At 41.6% G+C, this 16,858-nt stretch overlaps 1 protein-coding gene across 1 annotated transcript in view; it reads left to right on the top strand.

Moving 5' to 3' along the window:
- The window catches only part of ATP7B (ATPase copper transporting beta), a 38,060-nt gene extending 27,361 nt beyond the window's left edge, over nt 1-10,699 (top strand). The window contains exons 16-21 of the mRNA XM_070933023.1: nt 428-574; nt 2,839-2,981; nt 4,186-4,389; nt 4,485-4,602; nt 5,693-5,795; nt 9,365-10,699. Of these exons, the coding sequence (XP_070789124.1) occupies nt 428-574; nt 2,839-2,981; nt 4,186-4,389; nt 4,485-4,602; nt 5,693-5,795; nt 9,365-9,620 (971 nt within the window). The 3' untranslated portion in view covers nt 9,621-10,699. The remainder of the gene's footprint in view (nt 1-427; nt 575-2,838; nt 2,982-4,185; nt 4,390-4,484; nt 4,603-5,692; nt 5,796-9,364) is intronic.
- Nucleotides 10,700-16,858: the final 6,159 nt, after the last annotated feature.

Genomic DNA, 16,858 nt, shown 5'->3' with positions numbered 1-16,858 from the left:
GAATTGTCTGATTATATGTACTCCATTCTGCAGCACAGTTCCCTTTTGACTTGCAGTCAAAAGTCCTTTCTTCCCTCTGGAATTCAGTTTTTCTTCGTTCCTAGTTCCCCATAGTACCTTTTAAAAAGATATTTGCTTTCTGGTCTCTTTCCTATCTAATTTTAATCATCGCCAAGCAGTAAAGGGATCTTATACAAATCTAATTCCAGAACATTGTACTTCTCATAACATCTTGAAAGTTTTGAAGAATGTTCTGAATTGGCTTACCAAGATGTAAATTGATATATTTTATCATACTTATCAAGTTATATAGATTGATACCTATTAAGCAAACAGGTTGGAATATAAGTTATTAAGAAAGTGTTCCCTGTAACTTATAAGAGTCTTCCTTTAAATTCTCACAATTCTGCATTTTTATATCTGACAGATACTGCAGTCTCTCATACGTATTCAGTGTTGATTGGGAATCGGGAATGGATGAGACGGAATGGTTTACATATCTCCAGTGATATTCATGAGGCCATGAGAGACCATGAAATGAAAGGACAGACAGCAATTCTGATGGCCATAAATGGTAAGCTAACCAATCTGGATTAGAGGATGATATGTCTTGACTTCTGAAAAATGTGAAAAGCCATGCTACTGAAATATTGTTCAGTTCTGAATTCAAATTAAGAAGCCATTGTATTTTAACCCCTTTCCTTGTGCTAGTGCCCTCCAGATACATTGAATGTTAGCTTTCCTAATTCCTTCTGCTAACATCACCACTGGCTATGCCTGATGGAGAATTACAGGAAATAAAAATCCAGCACCTCCGGAGGACACTAGGATAGGGAAGGTTACAGTATGGAGTACTGCATACCGGCAGTCCACACTAAATGACCATTTGTTCAGTGATGATATGAAATTACAAAAGTGCTGAACAAAGGGACTTATGACCTGTGCTCAAAGTTATGGCTATTGCAACACCCTGCGATCACATGACTGCAATCTATGCACTTCACACTTATGATGGTTTGTCAAGCATCCCGCAATATGATGGATTGTCAAGCACCCCGCAATCATTGCCATGTGGAATCTTCCATGCCAGCTTCCCCAGAAAGTCAACTGGGGAAGCTGGCAAAGGAAGGTCACAAGGTGCTGTTGCCTGGCTGGTTCCTGGGGAATGATTGAAAAAGGTCCGTTCTGAAGACCTTTTTCAGCCAGCCTCTTTAAGAGTGAAAGACCTGCGTAACAGAAGGACTCTGCCCTGCATGGGACCGAATCAATCGGTCAGGCAGTTTTTTTGCTCTCAAAGAGGCTGGCTGAGGAATCGTTCTGCACACAGAATGGGAAAAACACCTATGCTGGGCCAGCTAAAAAAAGCTTGAATCCCAAAGACCCAAGCAAGCCCCATTCAATCTACCCAGGGAAGGAACAGTGAAAGAGCTACCTGCCTTTCTTTGACAGGCAGCTCTTTCAGTCTCTGTGTAGAACAGAACTCCTTCCCTGTCTATGGAGATTCTCAATCTTCCAGGTCATGGTTGTCCCAAAGATGCTTTTTCAAAAAGGCAACTGGACTTGCTTGTTGTTGTTTTTTCCTTTGAAAATGTTTCGCTTGTCATTCAAGAAGCTTCTTCAGTTGTAACTGAAGAAGCTTCTTGGATGAGAAGTGAAACATTTTCAAAGGAAAAAAACAACAAATAAGTCCAGTTGCCTTTTGGAAAAAAACACCTTTGGATCAGTGGTGGGATTCAAACTTTTTTTACTACCGGTTCTGTGGGTATGGCTTGGTGGGTGTGGCATGGCTTGGTGGATGGGGCAGGGGAAGGATACTGTAAAATTTCCATTCCCACCCCACTCCAGGGGAAGGATACTATAAAATCTCCATTCCCTCCCCACTCCAGGGGAAGGTTACTGCAAAATCCCCATTTCTTCCCGATCAGCTGGGTCTCGGGAAGCAGAGAATAGATGGGGGCGGGGCCAGTCAGAAGTTGTATTTACCGGTTTTCCGAACTACTCAAAATTTCCACTACCGGTTCTCCAGAACTGGTCAGAACCTGCTGAATACCACCTCTGCTTTGGATGACTCCTTCCCTTGGATCTTTCCAAGCTCTGTTCGTCCTGCCCAGAGAAATTGTTTTCTTCTGCACACAGAATGAAAGAGCTACCTGGAAACATTGATTCTCAGAGCCTTTAGAGTTTTCTCCTCCGGAATCCTCCTCTTTCATTAGCATCTTTCTCCTCTCCAGAGGAGAAAACACTACAGACTCTGAGCCTCAGTGTTCTGAAGGTCTGAGGCTCGGAGTCTTTCAGAATACCAGCTTCGCTAGCATCTTCCTCTCCAAAGGAGAAAATGCTAACAATTGACATTGTTCTCATGATGGTTCAGAAGCCCCTTTTCCAAATTGCACAATTTGCAGGAGTCTTCCAAACCATTGCGAGAATGGGGCCCATCTGCAGGATGGAGCATGGCAACAGAAACATAAGTAGACCCTGGTGTAGTGGGGCAGGAGAGGGTCCTTGCACTGGTGGTCCTAGCCAGCTGACACTGCCCAGCCACGGCAGGTTCCCATATACCAATGGATATTGGGCCTTCCCGGGCCTCTCCATCCTGAGATATCCCTGTGTAGTTGCTTAACGACCTATGTGGTCACTTAGCAACTGCAACAAGAAGAGCTTAGATTGCAGTCGTTGAGCAAGGCCATCATGTGGGCACCTTGCTTAATAATAATAAAAATTTACAGCCAAAATTCCAGGCTCGATGGTGATTTCAAGTCAAGGACTATTTATAGCTTCCCAGAGAAGCCATAGCACACAGATCTCATAAATGTAAGTAAAGATATGGGTTTTTTGTAGGTGCACTTTGTGGCATGATGGCAATAGCAGACACAGTCAAGCCAGAGGCAGCCTTAGCAATGCACATATTGCAGAATATGGGAGTGGATGTGGTGCTGATTACAGGAGACAATAGGAAAACAGCCAAAGCAATTGCAACTCAGGTACGGTTCCTTGTCGAAAAGGTATGCAAGAGAATTATTAACCTTTCTTGGGCTCATTGAATGGGTGCTGAATTGGAAGGTAACCATTCCTTTCATATTTCTTGGAGGTTCTTACAACATACAAAACTGAATTACATTCTACAAAATTGATAGAGTGTGACATCAAAATTGGATTCTACCAATTTTAACAGGCTGAACGGTTCATTGAAAAGAAACAAGTAATACTGGCTTGAGTTAGAATAAAAGTGAGAGGGCATACAATGCCATCATTAAAAATACACAATAATTCTTTATCCTACTGTTCCTCAAGATAAGTCAGGAATATAACATGACATGTTCCCTCCCAATCTTTTGCCAAAAGGTTCCGTGAGACATGGTAGAAACTGACTCTTTAAGGTTTGTTACTTCATGATTTAAATCCAACAATCCTTATTCTAGCCTATCAATCTAAGCTAAGGACATGCAACCTGGTATTCTCAAGAGGTTTTAGAGTTTGCTTCCCATCACTTCTAGATAGCACCGCAATGGTAAGTTTATCAGGATTCTAATTCAAAAAATTTGTGAGGGCCCAGATTGAGAATTCCAAGTTCAAATAAAAGGTTCTATCAGTAATTTTCCAAGCAACCAGACAGAGAAGCCTAGAAGCTAAGTATAAACTCTTTGTGTAAATGGCAGCTCTGGGATGGGGCATTTTCTTCATACCTAAAGTTACCAGATTTCTAAAAAGAACACAACAATCCAGTACTGTACAGTATCTAAATCTTAATACTGAATTGTCCTTAGCCTCTTCGTTTTAAGATGTGAATGGTTCTTTATGGAACTTTCTGTGCATGTGAGAATATTTTTATAGCAAAGTGTAAAAATTGCCTCTTACAGATCTGTATCTTTTCTAGTGCTTTATTTCTGCCTTTCCTCATCCACCCAAAGTCTTTGAGAAACTAATATTAACGTCTTTCCTATTTCTGAAAAAGAGGTTGAATATTTGGAAGTAGTCATATTGACTTTATGCCAGCAGTGGGTTTAGGGATGGTACACTGCTGAATGTCAATTCTTGCCTTCACATTTCTCTATTTTTGAAAACAGATGCCAGACTAGATGGTTTAGAAGAGCACTAGACCTGTTTTAATGTATTTTTCTTCCAAGAGATTCTCTATTTTATAAAAGTACATAGATTCAAACAACCTATGTGTATTTCTGTATCTAGGTTGGGATCAGAAAAGTATTTGCTGAGGTTCTTCCATCTCACAAAGTAGCCAAAGTCCAGGAGCTCCAAACCTCTGGAAGAAAAGTTGCCATGGTTGGAGATGGGGTCAATGACTCACCAGCGCTGGCCCAGGCTGATGTTGGCATTGCCATTGGGACGGGCACAGATGTCGCCATTGAAGCAGCAGATGTTGTGCTGATTCATGTGAGCTTTCAAAATGTAAAGTGATGATGGGGGGGAGATTCTTAGGACTTTTTGAGACGTTAGAACAACCCCCCCCCTTTTTTTTTTTGGTACAGAGTAATTTGCTCGATGTAGTTACAAGTATCCATCTATCCAGGAAGACAATGAAGAGAATCCGAGTAAACCTAATCCTGGCTTTAATATACAATCTCATTGGCATACCTATAGCAGCAGGTAAATTATTCATACTATGATTCTCAATGGGTTGGTGGAAGGTGGAAAATTTCACAATGGGATTGTTTTTCCTGTTCTTTTAAGAGCTGCCTTGTAACGTTATGTCTATAATCAATTATTTGAAAGCAGAGGAAGGAGACAGAAAAATGTAAGTGAGGGAAACCTGCGTCACAAGAGACTTTTGATTTTGCTGAGTGCTTAAAAAGGAAAATGCACTGTGGTGAAAAAGCTTTTGGCTTACCAGTAATTAATAATATACCCTTCAGCAGCCTCACTGTGGTGCTGCCTAAGCAGTTGGATTTTAATGTCAAAAATATTCTAATTTACATAGCTTTTGCTGATCCTGTTTGATGATGATGACTAGGACTTTGTGGAAGTGGAAGTCCAATGCCTCAGGAAGACAACAAATTGGCTGATGTGAAGTCCTTCTACTAATGGAATGCCAGTTGTGAGCTCCAGTTGTACTGAACTGATGTTATTCTGAGCATGAAAAATAGAAAGCAAACAATAAACTTGTGGGAGAAGAAATACACATATACCAAAAGTAATTTGGTGTTGTAGTAAACTCCTCAGCTTTGAGCAGGCAGGTGATAAGAAAATGATTTAAGACTAAATTCTGCATTCTTAAGAGTTGCTTGCATATAACTTTACAAGGTAGTCCTCGACTTATATCCACAATTGAGCCCAATATTTCTGTTGTTAAGTGAGACATTTTTGAAATGAATTTTGCCCCATTTTATGACCTTCCTTGCCACGGTTGTTACGTGAATCACTGCAGTGGATAAGTTGGTAACAGGGTTGTTAAGTTAATCTGGCTTCCTCATTGATTTTGCTTATCAGAAAGTCACCAAAGGTGATCACATGACCTTGGGACGGTGCAACAGTCATAAGTATGAACCAGTTGCCAAGCATCTGAATTTTGATCACATGACCATGGGGATGCTGCAAAGGTTGTAAGTGTGAAAAACGGTCATAAGTCACTTTTTTCAATGCCGTTGAAACTTTGAACAGTCATTAAATGAACCGTTGTAAGTCGAGGGCTACATGTATTTAGCCAATATTCTAAACCTTACCTATTTTTTTGTGTCAGGAGTATTTATGCCTTTAGGACTTGTGCTACAGCCATGGATGGGGTCAGCTGCAATGGCTGCATCTTCGGTATCAGTATTGCTCTCTTCCCTGCAGCTAAAATGGTAGGTCATCTCCCAGTCCCAAATTAATATGCTCTGCCTAGAGTCACCATATAGAATGGTAGTATCCTTTTCCTAAAACTTTAAATCTAGGCTATTGGTAGTAAACAAGGCGGGTGATATCCAGTGGCGGGTTCTGTGGATGTGGCTTGGTGGCCATGGCATGGCTTGGTGGGCATGGCTTGGTGGGCATGGCAGGGGAAGGATACTGTAAAATCTCCATTCCCAACCCACTCCAGGGGAAGGTTACTGCAAAATCCCCATTTCCTCCTGATCAGCTGGAACTTGGGAGGCAGAGAATAAATGAGGGCAGGGCCAGTCAGAAGTGGTATTTACCGGTTCTCTGAACTACTCAAAATTTCCGCTACTGGTTCTCCAGAACTGGTCAGAACCTGCTGAAACCCACCTCTGCTGATACCTTTCTTCTAGCTCTGCCCAGCATCATGCTGGAACTTTCTAAATAAGTTTGCTTGAAGAGGACTGACAACTTCTAAACATGGTCCACAGCTGTAGTGGCTAGTCTGGTTCTAAGAAGCAAAATACTGAGCAAATGCCTTCAACTACAGGTAGTTTTCAACTTATAACTACAATCAGAGCCAGAATTTCGATCATGTCATGTTGGCCGTAAGTCGAGGAATCCACTTGACCAGACTACATTTTGCAACTGTTTTTTTTAATGCAGTTGTTAAGTGAATCATGCAGTCGTACGTCTAAATTCATTCAGGCTTCAGGCGGGGGCACAGCACAGAAACGGCATTGGTCGCGTTGGTGGATGATCTCTGGAGGGCTCGGGACAGGGGTTGCTCCTCTGTCCTAGTCCTATTAGATCTCTCAGCGGCTTTTGATACCATCGACCATGGTATCATGCTGCAGCGGTTGAGAGGGTTAGGAATAGGGGGCACCGTTCTGCGGTGGTTCTCCTTCCTCTCCGACCGCTCGCAGTTCGTGTTGGCAGGGGGGCAGAGGTTGACCTCGAGGCATCTCGCATGGGGAGTGCCACAAGGGTCGGTCCTCTCGCCCCTTCTGTTCAACATTTATGTGAAGCCGCTGGGTGAGATCATCCATGGTTTTGGGGTGAAGTGTCATCTGTACGCTGACGACACTCAGCTGTACATCTCCACCCCAGACCACCCCAATGATGCCCTTGATATGATGTCTCGCTGCCTGGAGGCCGTGTGGGTCTGGATGGGGAGGAACAGGCTCAGACTCAACCCGTCCAAGACCGAGTGGCTGTGGCTGCCGGCGTCCCGATATAGTCAGCAGGTGCCATCGCTGACTATTGGGGGTGAATCTTTGCCCCCCACAGAGAGGGCTCACAATCTGGGTGTCCTCCTGGATGCACAGCTGTCTTTAGAAGAGCATATGACGGCCGTGGCCAGGGGGGCCTTTTATCAGGTTCGCCTGATCCGCCAGTTGCAGCCCTTTCTGGACTGGGACGCCTTGCGCACGGTCACTCATGCCCTTGTCACCTCCCGGCTGGACTATTGTAATGCTCTCTACATGGGGCTCCCCTTGAAGAGCACTCGGAGGCTCCAACTGGTCCAGAATGCAGCTGCACGGGTGGTTATGGGCGCAACTCGTTGTGCCCGTGTGACACCCCTCCTGCGCGAGCTGCACTGGCTCCCAGTGGTCTTCCGGGTGCGATTCAAGGTGCTGGTTACCACCTTTAAAGCGCTCCATGGCATAGGACCCAGGTAGCCTCCCACCGGCCAGTCCGCTCCCACAGAGAGGGTCTCCTCAGGGTGCCATCGGCCAAATTATGTCGGCTGGCGACACCCAGGGGAGGGCCTTCTCTGTGGGAGCCCCAGCCCTGTGGAATGAACTGCCCCCGGAAATGCATAAGATCTCCGACCTCCGGGTGTTTCGTTGTACATTGAAGACCCTGTTGTTCCGCCAGGCTGGGCTATCAACATAATGATTTTAAATTGGGGTATTTTAAATTTTTGGGGTTTTAAACCGGCCAAATCTATTTAATTATTTTAATTTTTAATCATTGTTGTGTCTTGTGTTTTTAAATTGGCTGTACACCGCCCTGAGTCCTTCGGGAGAAGGGCGGTATAGAAATAAAATTATTATTATTATTTATTGGTTAATCTTTAGTGAGATTCACAGCCTTTGAGGCTAGTTAATAGCTCAGCAGCTCGAGTCCTAACCAAGGACCTAGGAACTGTTAAGGTATCGTCGGAGGATGTAAGCTGTTCCGAGTAAGGTGGTTTTTTGTAGAGTCAAAATGTTCAAGTCTGGCAAATTTAGAATTTCTAAATAGCGGGGTAGCCCTTTGGGTATTGCTCCAAGGGCTCCAATTACAATCGGGACAACACACGATTTCTTTTTCCACAGTCGCTCAACTTCAATTTGTAAGCCCCGGTACTTTGTGATTTTTTCTTGCTGCTTATCTTCAATTCGTGCATCACCAGGTATTGCAATGTCAATGAACCATACTTTTTTCTTTTCAACTATTGTTATGTCAGGTGTGTATGTGTTGTTGTGTGTTGTGTTGTGGTATAGAAATAAAATTATTATTATTATTATTATTATTATTATTATTATTATTATTATTATTATTATTATTATTATTATTATTATTCTCTGGAATGGGCACTTTTGGCCACAAACCAGCAAAAAATCCCAGAAACTGATAAAAAAACCTTGCGGTCACACACGATTGCGGGATATGATTGCAATCAGTTTTAAATTTGAACCAGTTGCCAAGTGCCTGAAATGTGCTTATGTGATCATGGGGTGGGGGTGGGGGCAACATTTTATGATAAAGAAGTGCTTTGTGAACCGTAACTCACCCTTCCAAGGCCATCTTAATTCCAAATGCTCATTAAACGACTGGTTATAAGTTGAGAACTAATTTTTCCACTTGACATGTTGGTACAAAATAGGATGATATTGGTGATAATGCAGATGGCGGCTACTGCATCCACTTTACTTCATGTTTTTCACAAATTAAGTGGTCAGCAATCCAAAATCAAGACATGGATTAATTAACACATCAAGAGCTCTTCTGGCTAGACAAACTTGGTCCTTATATTTTCTTCAATTCAACACTCCCATTTCTTAATAGATTCATGATTCACAGATTACAGGAAGTCCTTGACATACAACTACAATTGACCCCAAAATTTATGTTAAGTGAGATCTTTATTAGGTGAGTTTTGGCCCATTTTACAACCTATCTTGCCACAGTTATTGAGTGAATCACTGCAGTTGTTAAGTTAGTAACCCGGTTGTTAAGTGAATCTGGCTTCCCCATTGACCTTGCTGGTCAGAAAGTCACAAAAGGTGATCACATGACCTTGGGACACAGCAACGGTCATAAACATGAACCAGTTGCCAAGCATCTAAATTTTGATCATGTGATCATGGGGATGCTGCAACAGTCGTTGAGTGTGGGAAACAGTCATAAGTTACTTTTTTCAGTGCCATTGTAACTTTGCACGGTCACGAAATGAACTATTGTAAGTCAAGGACTCCCTGTACTAATATTTGCTAGACAGATGTCATATTCAACTCTGTGCTTCTATTGGATATATATTTGTTTTTTATTTGTTCTATTTCCATAGTTACAAGAAAACAGTCCTGGAAAAATATGAAGCTGAGGCCCAAGGCTGTATGAAGCCGCTGACTCCTTCTCAAATTAGTGTCCATATTGGGATGGATGATCGAAGACAGAAACCTCACAAATTAGCCACCTGGGACAATATCAGTCAAGTATCTCTTTGTTCCCTGACTTCAGACATAGAATCAGGAGACTTGGAAGATGGAGCAGACAAATGGTCACTACTCACCAACAATCAGGATGAAGACCAATATATTTAAAGGATATAAAATATGATACTGAGCAGCAGGGTTCAAGGATGGGACTAAGAGAGGCTTAAGGTTCTGTTTCTGGAGCATCTAGAGAAGTGTATTTGGGATGCACTGTGGTGCATGTTCTCATCTGAATGGAGGAATGTACCTTCATTTGATCCCGGTGGCTCCTGGATTAGGATATGGGCTAATTATAATATGTGAATCAAAAAACAGAGCAATGCTTGCATTTCACTACCAAATGCTGCTATGTTTAGATCAAGTAATACAGGGGGGGGGTCAAGTAATACAGGGGATCCGGCCTGTGGGGTGCTTAGATCTGGCCCATGGGGATGTTGTGGAAACAGCGAAGGACCGGCCTGTGGTGCTTCTGCCAGCCGAGCTCCATTTTCAGCTGTGATGGCCTCCTGCAACCCTCTGCTAGTGAAAACGTAGTTTAGGAGGGCCAAGCTCCATTTTCATTGGCAAAGCACTTGGGCCGCCACAGGCACCCCCCACACGAGTGATGTCGAGTTGGCCACGCCCACCCTGGCCACCACCAACCTGCCACCCCAAGGTCAAACACAACCCTGATGCAGCCCTCAACGAAATTGAGTTTGACAGCCCTGAAGTAATATCAGAAAAACCATATTCTCATAAGATTGTTGAAATGAATGACCAGGCTGGTTGTACTTCAGGGCAGGGCATGGAGGAGAAGTAAGCATACTTTTTAGGGTATGCTATATTTTCATTTTTTGGAGTCTGTTTTACTGCTTCATCTTAAAGAAGGCAAAGTAAAAGAGAAACCTTCAGGCTTGTTCATATCATGTGCATTTTATAATATTGGATCAAGCAGCGTATGGAAAGCTGTTCTATGTATTTTGTTTCCTCTTAATGATGCTGAATCTCAAGTTCTATAAAAAGGCAAATGTTTCTTAAGCTTCAGAAGGCAATAAAAGTAGAGTACTGTTAGGCATGGCAGTTCCCTAAACATTCTAATAAGAATTTATATTTATCTTTTTTTAATATTGGAATTAGAGCAGTGCCTCAAATGTTGAAAAATAGACTTGGAAGTTTTTTTTAAAAAAAATCATAATTAACTAAATTGCAGTAAATAAATCCATTCTTTTTCCTACGTGAAATTTTTAAAAAACCATCTTTATATACATTGTTCGAAAATAATTATTTACAATCTGTAATTTCTTTTATAATTTCATCCAATATTTATTGCACTTCATGCAGTATAGTTATTGTGGATATATATAACTGCAGCAACTTACCTTAAAAAATAAATCCACATTTGCCATTTATTTATGAAATCTACACACTTTAATTCCAATTACCATCAGAAGTAAGAGAGGGAAGGGATAAATATGTCAGGTTCATTACACATATAATGAACCTGGCACTCAGTCAAGATGCATCAAAAATCTTCATAAAATCATGAAAGCTTTTGTATATGCTGGGAATGTTGAAACTTGGAATGCAGGTGTGAAATGCTACCGGTTCGGGGCGGTTCGCTAGAACCAGTAGTAAAAAATGCTACTGGTTCGCCAAACTGGTAGCAAAAAATATAAAAAAAAAAAAGTTCCGATGATCACGCGTCGCTCAGCTGTTCGTCGGAACTTTAGTTTTTACTTTTTAGGCATTTTTTTACTACTGGTTCGGGTGAATAGGTAGTAAAAAATGCTTTAAAAATGTAAAAAAAAAAAGGCTCCAATGATCACAGCTGTGCCACGTGATTGTCGGAACCTTTTTTTTACTTTTTTAAAGCATTTTTTACTACCTATTCGCCAGAGCCGGTAGTAAAAAATGCTTTTAGATTTTTTTTAAAAGGGTCCCACGATCGCGCACCACAGCTGATCACCCTCCCACGCTGTTCTACTTGCCTTCCCAAGCCTCCTTTTGGCATGTGCGCACTGGGCATGCGCGCCTGCAGCGTGCATTTGGTGCATGGTGCGCATGCTCAGCCAGCGAACCGGTAGTAAACCAGTTTAGATTCAGAATCAATTCAGAAATTGCTTCACCATGAAAATCTGTGCTGTATTTAATCAGTTGGAATTTATCTCAAAATTGCCAAATAAAGTTGCCCGGTGTGTAAGACTCGGTGATGGCGAATTGTGGAATTTTATATTCCTGAAATGGAATATTTAATTCCAATGATTCCATCATCAAGGAATCTCCATAAACAAGGAATAGAGATCTATACTTCCATGGATGATTCTTTCCCAGCAGCATAAGGGGAACATTGCAAAAAAGAATGAGAGCCCCCTGAAATTGCGGCTCTTTGTATTATTGTAGTTCATTAGTTGCTTCATTTCGTCTATTGCATTGTAGCTTACCGAAGAAATTTCAAAATTAGCCTGAAAATAACATTTGCATTCCTCTGTGAAATTCTCATTCAAATTTTGTTTGAGAATGGCTACTCCAGACAAAGCTACTTGTAGCTGCAATCCTGCACTTGTGGACAGCTCAAATTCATTATCCATGAAGAAATAGTCATGAGAACATTCTCAGCCCCCTATGAAGTGGCCTGGATAATCTGCAGGCGAATACTAGAAAAAGAAATGTGTTACATTTGCATCTTCCCTAAGGAGTTTCTCTAGCTTTGAAAAACTGAATAAATATTCAAGGAAGACTCTGAGAAGTATCTGATGTAACTTTTCCTAGTAGAAACAAAGAAAATAACGAAAATAAACGTTGGGTTAGTTAATTGCTAAAGCCGTGTTCAAACATCTCTCAGGATTGTGACATATCTTCAAACCAAAGCAAATAGGTGCTTTTAGAAGAAGTTTGTTTCCCCCTGCTGGTTTGTTTCTTTAAATATGTTATAATTTAATGTTGGCTGGGACTTGTTTACTGGAGGCAGGGATAACATCAGTTTCTATATTCAACAAGAAGTGTAACTTGGAAGCAGGCAAACTGCAGCTTTCCAGATATTGTCTGTTAACACTCTCTATAGTACAGCTCAAGAGTCTGGGAAGCGGGAAGTGAAGTTCTCTTATGATCTGGCAACTGCTATAGACTTTGTGGACATTACCCTTTGCAGAATTACAATCTCCTGGTATGAGTGCTTTGTGTGACTACTTCCATAACAATCCTACAACAAAAAAGTACCCCATAACAATAACTATTCCACAAGAACTGAGACACATCGATGAAAACATTATGAAAGCAATGTACAGAGCATATTTTTTTTAAAAGCACATTTTTTGTCTGCCATTGGGCCTCACAAGGCCTTCCCCTCCCTAAGGCACCCCATGCTCCACTTCCTACGCCTTGGGGTCCCTCCCCCACTTAGCCACAAAAGGGAGCTAAAGCCAGGCAGCACATGCTACCAGCATGTGGGGGGCTATGAGATCTTGTAGGCTGAGGCCTTCACATCCAGTCACCCATGCACCTGCAGGACTCCACCTGCTCCTCAGTCAGCTCCAGGGCCCAGCAGCACCTAACTGAATTTTTTTTTTTTTTTTTCAGAGAGGTGCCAGCTGCTGTGATGAAATGTGGTGCAAGGCTCAGCTTTCCTACAGAGGCTGCCTCATGGCAAACTTATTCTGCAAGGAAGCACTATTATTGCAAACCTGTTGGGGGGGGGTGCTCTCTTTTTTTAAAGAGGCTGGATGGGAAGATAGTCTCAGACTACAGACTGCTCCCCCTCCTACAAAATATATTGGCTTTAGTATAGTCCACTTTTGGGAAAGAGTAGTAGATTCTTGAAATGTAGATATATGATTATTTGTGATCTAGCCTGCAACTCCTATATTTAGTTTAATTAGATCATAGCCACACATGTAAACCTTGGCCAAAAGGCACAGAAGCTACTAACAGAAATGTGTTATAAAGCAGCCAATACTTTGACGAACTGCTTTTATCTGCACTTCAGTGAATTTTTTTTCTTCTGTATTGCTTCTTTTTTTTATTAAACTGTTAGCTTTTTGGATTCCACTAGTATGAGGCAATCATTTTCCAGATCACTCCTGCCTGAGGATGACAATGACAGTGACAAAACATCCACGGTGGCAGAATAGTCACAAAGTTTACCTTCATTTCATGCTTTTTCCATCTTTCCCTTTCTTTGGTTCATCCCAGGCAGGATGTTTTCATTCCACCTGCAGAATTTCATCCTATCTTTCCATTAACCTCAATATGACTGTGATGAACTCTGGGGGATTTCCCCCCCACATTTTTCAAATGTTTCTGACTAGTCATACAGTGATGGCTTTTCTTTTCTTTTACCCTTCATGTTTCTGTTGCAATTCCAAGTAACAATACGCTGCAGAGGAAGATTTTTTTCTTCTGCTGCTCAATTGTGTCCAAATCTCAGAGACTTCCTGGACAAGTCCCTATATTTTTCTAGGCAAGGTTTTTCTAAATTGGTTTGCCATTGCCTCCTTCCTAGAGCTGAAAGAAAGTGACTGGCATAAGGTCACCCAGTTAGCTTTGGGTCTACGGCAGGACTAGAATTCAAGATTGCTCAGTTTCTAGCCTGAAAACTTAACCACTAGAGTAAATTGGTTCTCTCAGATGAAGATTAAGTATAAAATCAGAGGTATGAAACTATTGGAACAGTTGTATAGAATACATAGGCTCTATAGCAAAGTTCTACTTTTACATTCAATGTGCTCTGATTTACACATTTGACTGATCAATAATGCGGTTTATAGGTAATCTTCAAGTTACAACCATAATGGAGTCTGCCTCTTAACAGTTGAGCCACCAAAAAACAACCCTTAAGCAAGATTGCAGCTAAGGAAAAGTAGTGTATAATGCATATAATTGTTTTTAATATTATTTTTTTCATTATTATATATGTGCAGGGATATCTCTAAATTGACTTTTTATTGTAAACTATAGTACTTTTTATTGTAAATTATACTACATATTGTTCTGCCCCAGCTCCGGATTTCCAAGGATATTTGCACACACCAACGGTCCTTATCAAATTTATTAAGTAGCAAGAATAAACAAGACCGGCAAAGGTTGGCAACCAGCCCAGAAAGCAAGATATGATAAACCAAAATACTCTGATTATAAATACGAGTTGTTTCCAGCAAGAACGCACTAGCTGCGTGTGACTTACATAGGCTAAGGGAGTGGCCAATTATCCTCAAGCCCTACTCTCGAGTAGACCTCCTCCTCCTGAGTAGCCACTCCTGCCTTTTGGCAGCCCTGCATGCTCGAGCATTGAGGAGAGGCTCCTCCACTTCGCTCTCTCCACTTGAAGGAGCCTCTGGAGGTTCTGAAGGCCCTAGCTGAGTCTCTGCCTCTGGCACCACATCCTCTTCAGCCTCCTCACTGTCCGACGCGAGCACTGGCTGCGCAGGCTGCTGGCGTGACACCACACCGGCCTCCTCTTTGTCGGGATCAGCCACAATCCGTGCAGGCCGCTGGCGGGCCACAACACATATAGACTACATATGTACGGTATATATGTAGTCTATAATACTTCTATTCATCTCCATGGCTGCTTCTATTTCGTCATCAGCATGTTCTTTATACAGGTGTTGGCTATTTAAAACTCCTGGGCACATTATAATTTTCTGAGGATGAGGTAGTCTTATAATCTGCCAGTAGTATCTATCACCTGAGAAATCTCACGGTACTATTTGCAGCAATAAACTCAACATACTCATGAATTGATCAATCACTTCCCAAATACGAGACACACTATATGATTAAACTGACAGCACCCCTTTCATGAGAAAAAGGCATTTTGACATCTCTTGACACTTCCCAAAATTCCATTAAAAGTCAAAAGAGTTTTTAAAAAGTATGTTGAGATTTTTAAACAGCCTGGCCATCTGTCAGAGATGTGCTTAGCAGATTCTTGGACAGTGGGTTGAACTAGATGATCTCCACAATCTGTTGCTGCCCTCACATCCTAGTACTATAGTCCATTGCTTGAACTATGCACTTTAGAAGCAGAAGGCAAAGCAGTACAACATAAATTATTCAGACTTCTGAGTGGAACAATGTCCTGCCTGAGTGGAACAATATCGTTTTCCTGCCCCTCTATATCAGAGGCTTCAGTGTTTTGGTTTCAGTTGCACAATTGTGAGTCAGCCACTTACATTGGCATAGTCATATTTGATTTTGTATTCAGAGAGCAGTCTCGCAATATAAGTCATAACATGGATATTCTCCATTGGAAATACATATGGCTTACAATGTAAAGCAGCAGTCCCTAATTTTTCCAGCTTGGCAGACCAGTGAGGGGGAGAGAAGGGATGGTTCTGTGTGACTTTGCACTTGCCACTCACACAAATGAACCTTCACACGTATTCTGAATGGGTCGCGGCCTGGTAGTGGGCCATGGCCTAGGGGGTTGGGGACCGCTGATGTAAAAAGACTACTCACTATCTTCTTAAGCAGAAGCTCCGGGGTTTCAAAATCCTCTCCCTATCCGGTTTCCCATAGTTATTATTTATATCTGACAGTATAAAATGTAAGTGCTTGATGGGCTGTCTGCTAAAAGAAAGCAAGGTTATGGCATACACTTGGAAGAAAACCAGGAAGACTGCAATTGTGAAGTCCGTCTGGCAATAACAAAGAATGCTTATTCACAGAGAATAAGCACGTGTAAAGCTTGTAATAATTCTGGGGGGTTAGAAAGCTGATAAAAGTAACAAAGAGTTAGATATCTTGCAAACTTCCTAGAAGTTAGGAATAGAGATGGCCTGGACCAAAAGGATGTGTATAACTCCTGAAGCATTTATTAGGCAAAATTTAGGAATAGGAATGGCTAGAGACCAATAAAATAATTGTTAGAGCATTACTAAAATGTTTATTAGATGATATTTCTTATATATCCCGCCTTATGCTTTAGTGAAAATGTATAAAGCTTTCTTAATTCTATTGTTCAAGGTCCCTGGGCATTTTGTTCAGGATCTCTTTTTTTGGAGCGCTTCAATAAAAGGAAACGAAACTTGCACCTCTTGTCTGGTTTTCTTCATTGGCCTTGGCACGAGGCTCAGACCCAAATTGCGGACAACAGCTAGGCACCATAGGTGCTGAAAAGTGAATGAAAAAGAGTGTGGTCTCTGATGTATGAGAGGACATCTTCTTAATGTTTGCAAGTGTAGCACCTGCATGTAAATAGAAATGCCTGTTTTCTTTAGCAAAGGAAAAGCAAGAAATGTCAGGCATCAGTCTTTACATTAGCTGAATATAGGACTGTCTATTCGCTTAGTTGAGAGAGATTTAAAGCATAATAAAAAGTAAAATGTTTTTAATTCATGTTTTTTATTTTTTTGAAAAATTTGCCCAAG

This window comes from Pituophis catenifer, unplaced genomic scaffold, assembly GCF_029215685.1.
Source record: "Pituophis catenifer annectens isolate HBS135680 unplaced genomic scaffold, rPitCat1.0.hap2 SCAF_1, whole genome shotgun sequence".
Taxonomy (NCBI): domain Eukaryota; kingdom Metazoa; phylum Chordata; class Lepidosauria; order Squamata; family Colubridae; genus Pituophis; species Pituophis catenifer.
The sequence above is the reverse complement of the archived record's forward strand: the minus strand, read 5'-3'. Positions and strand labels throughout refer to the sequence as shown.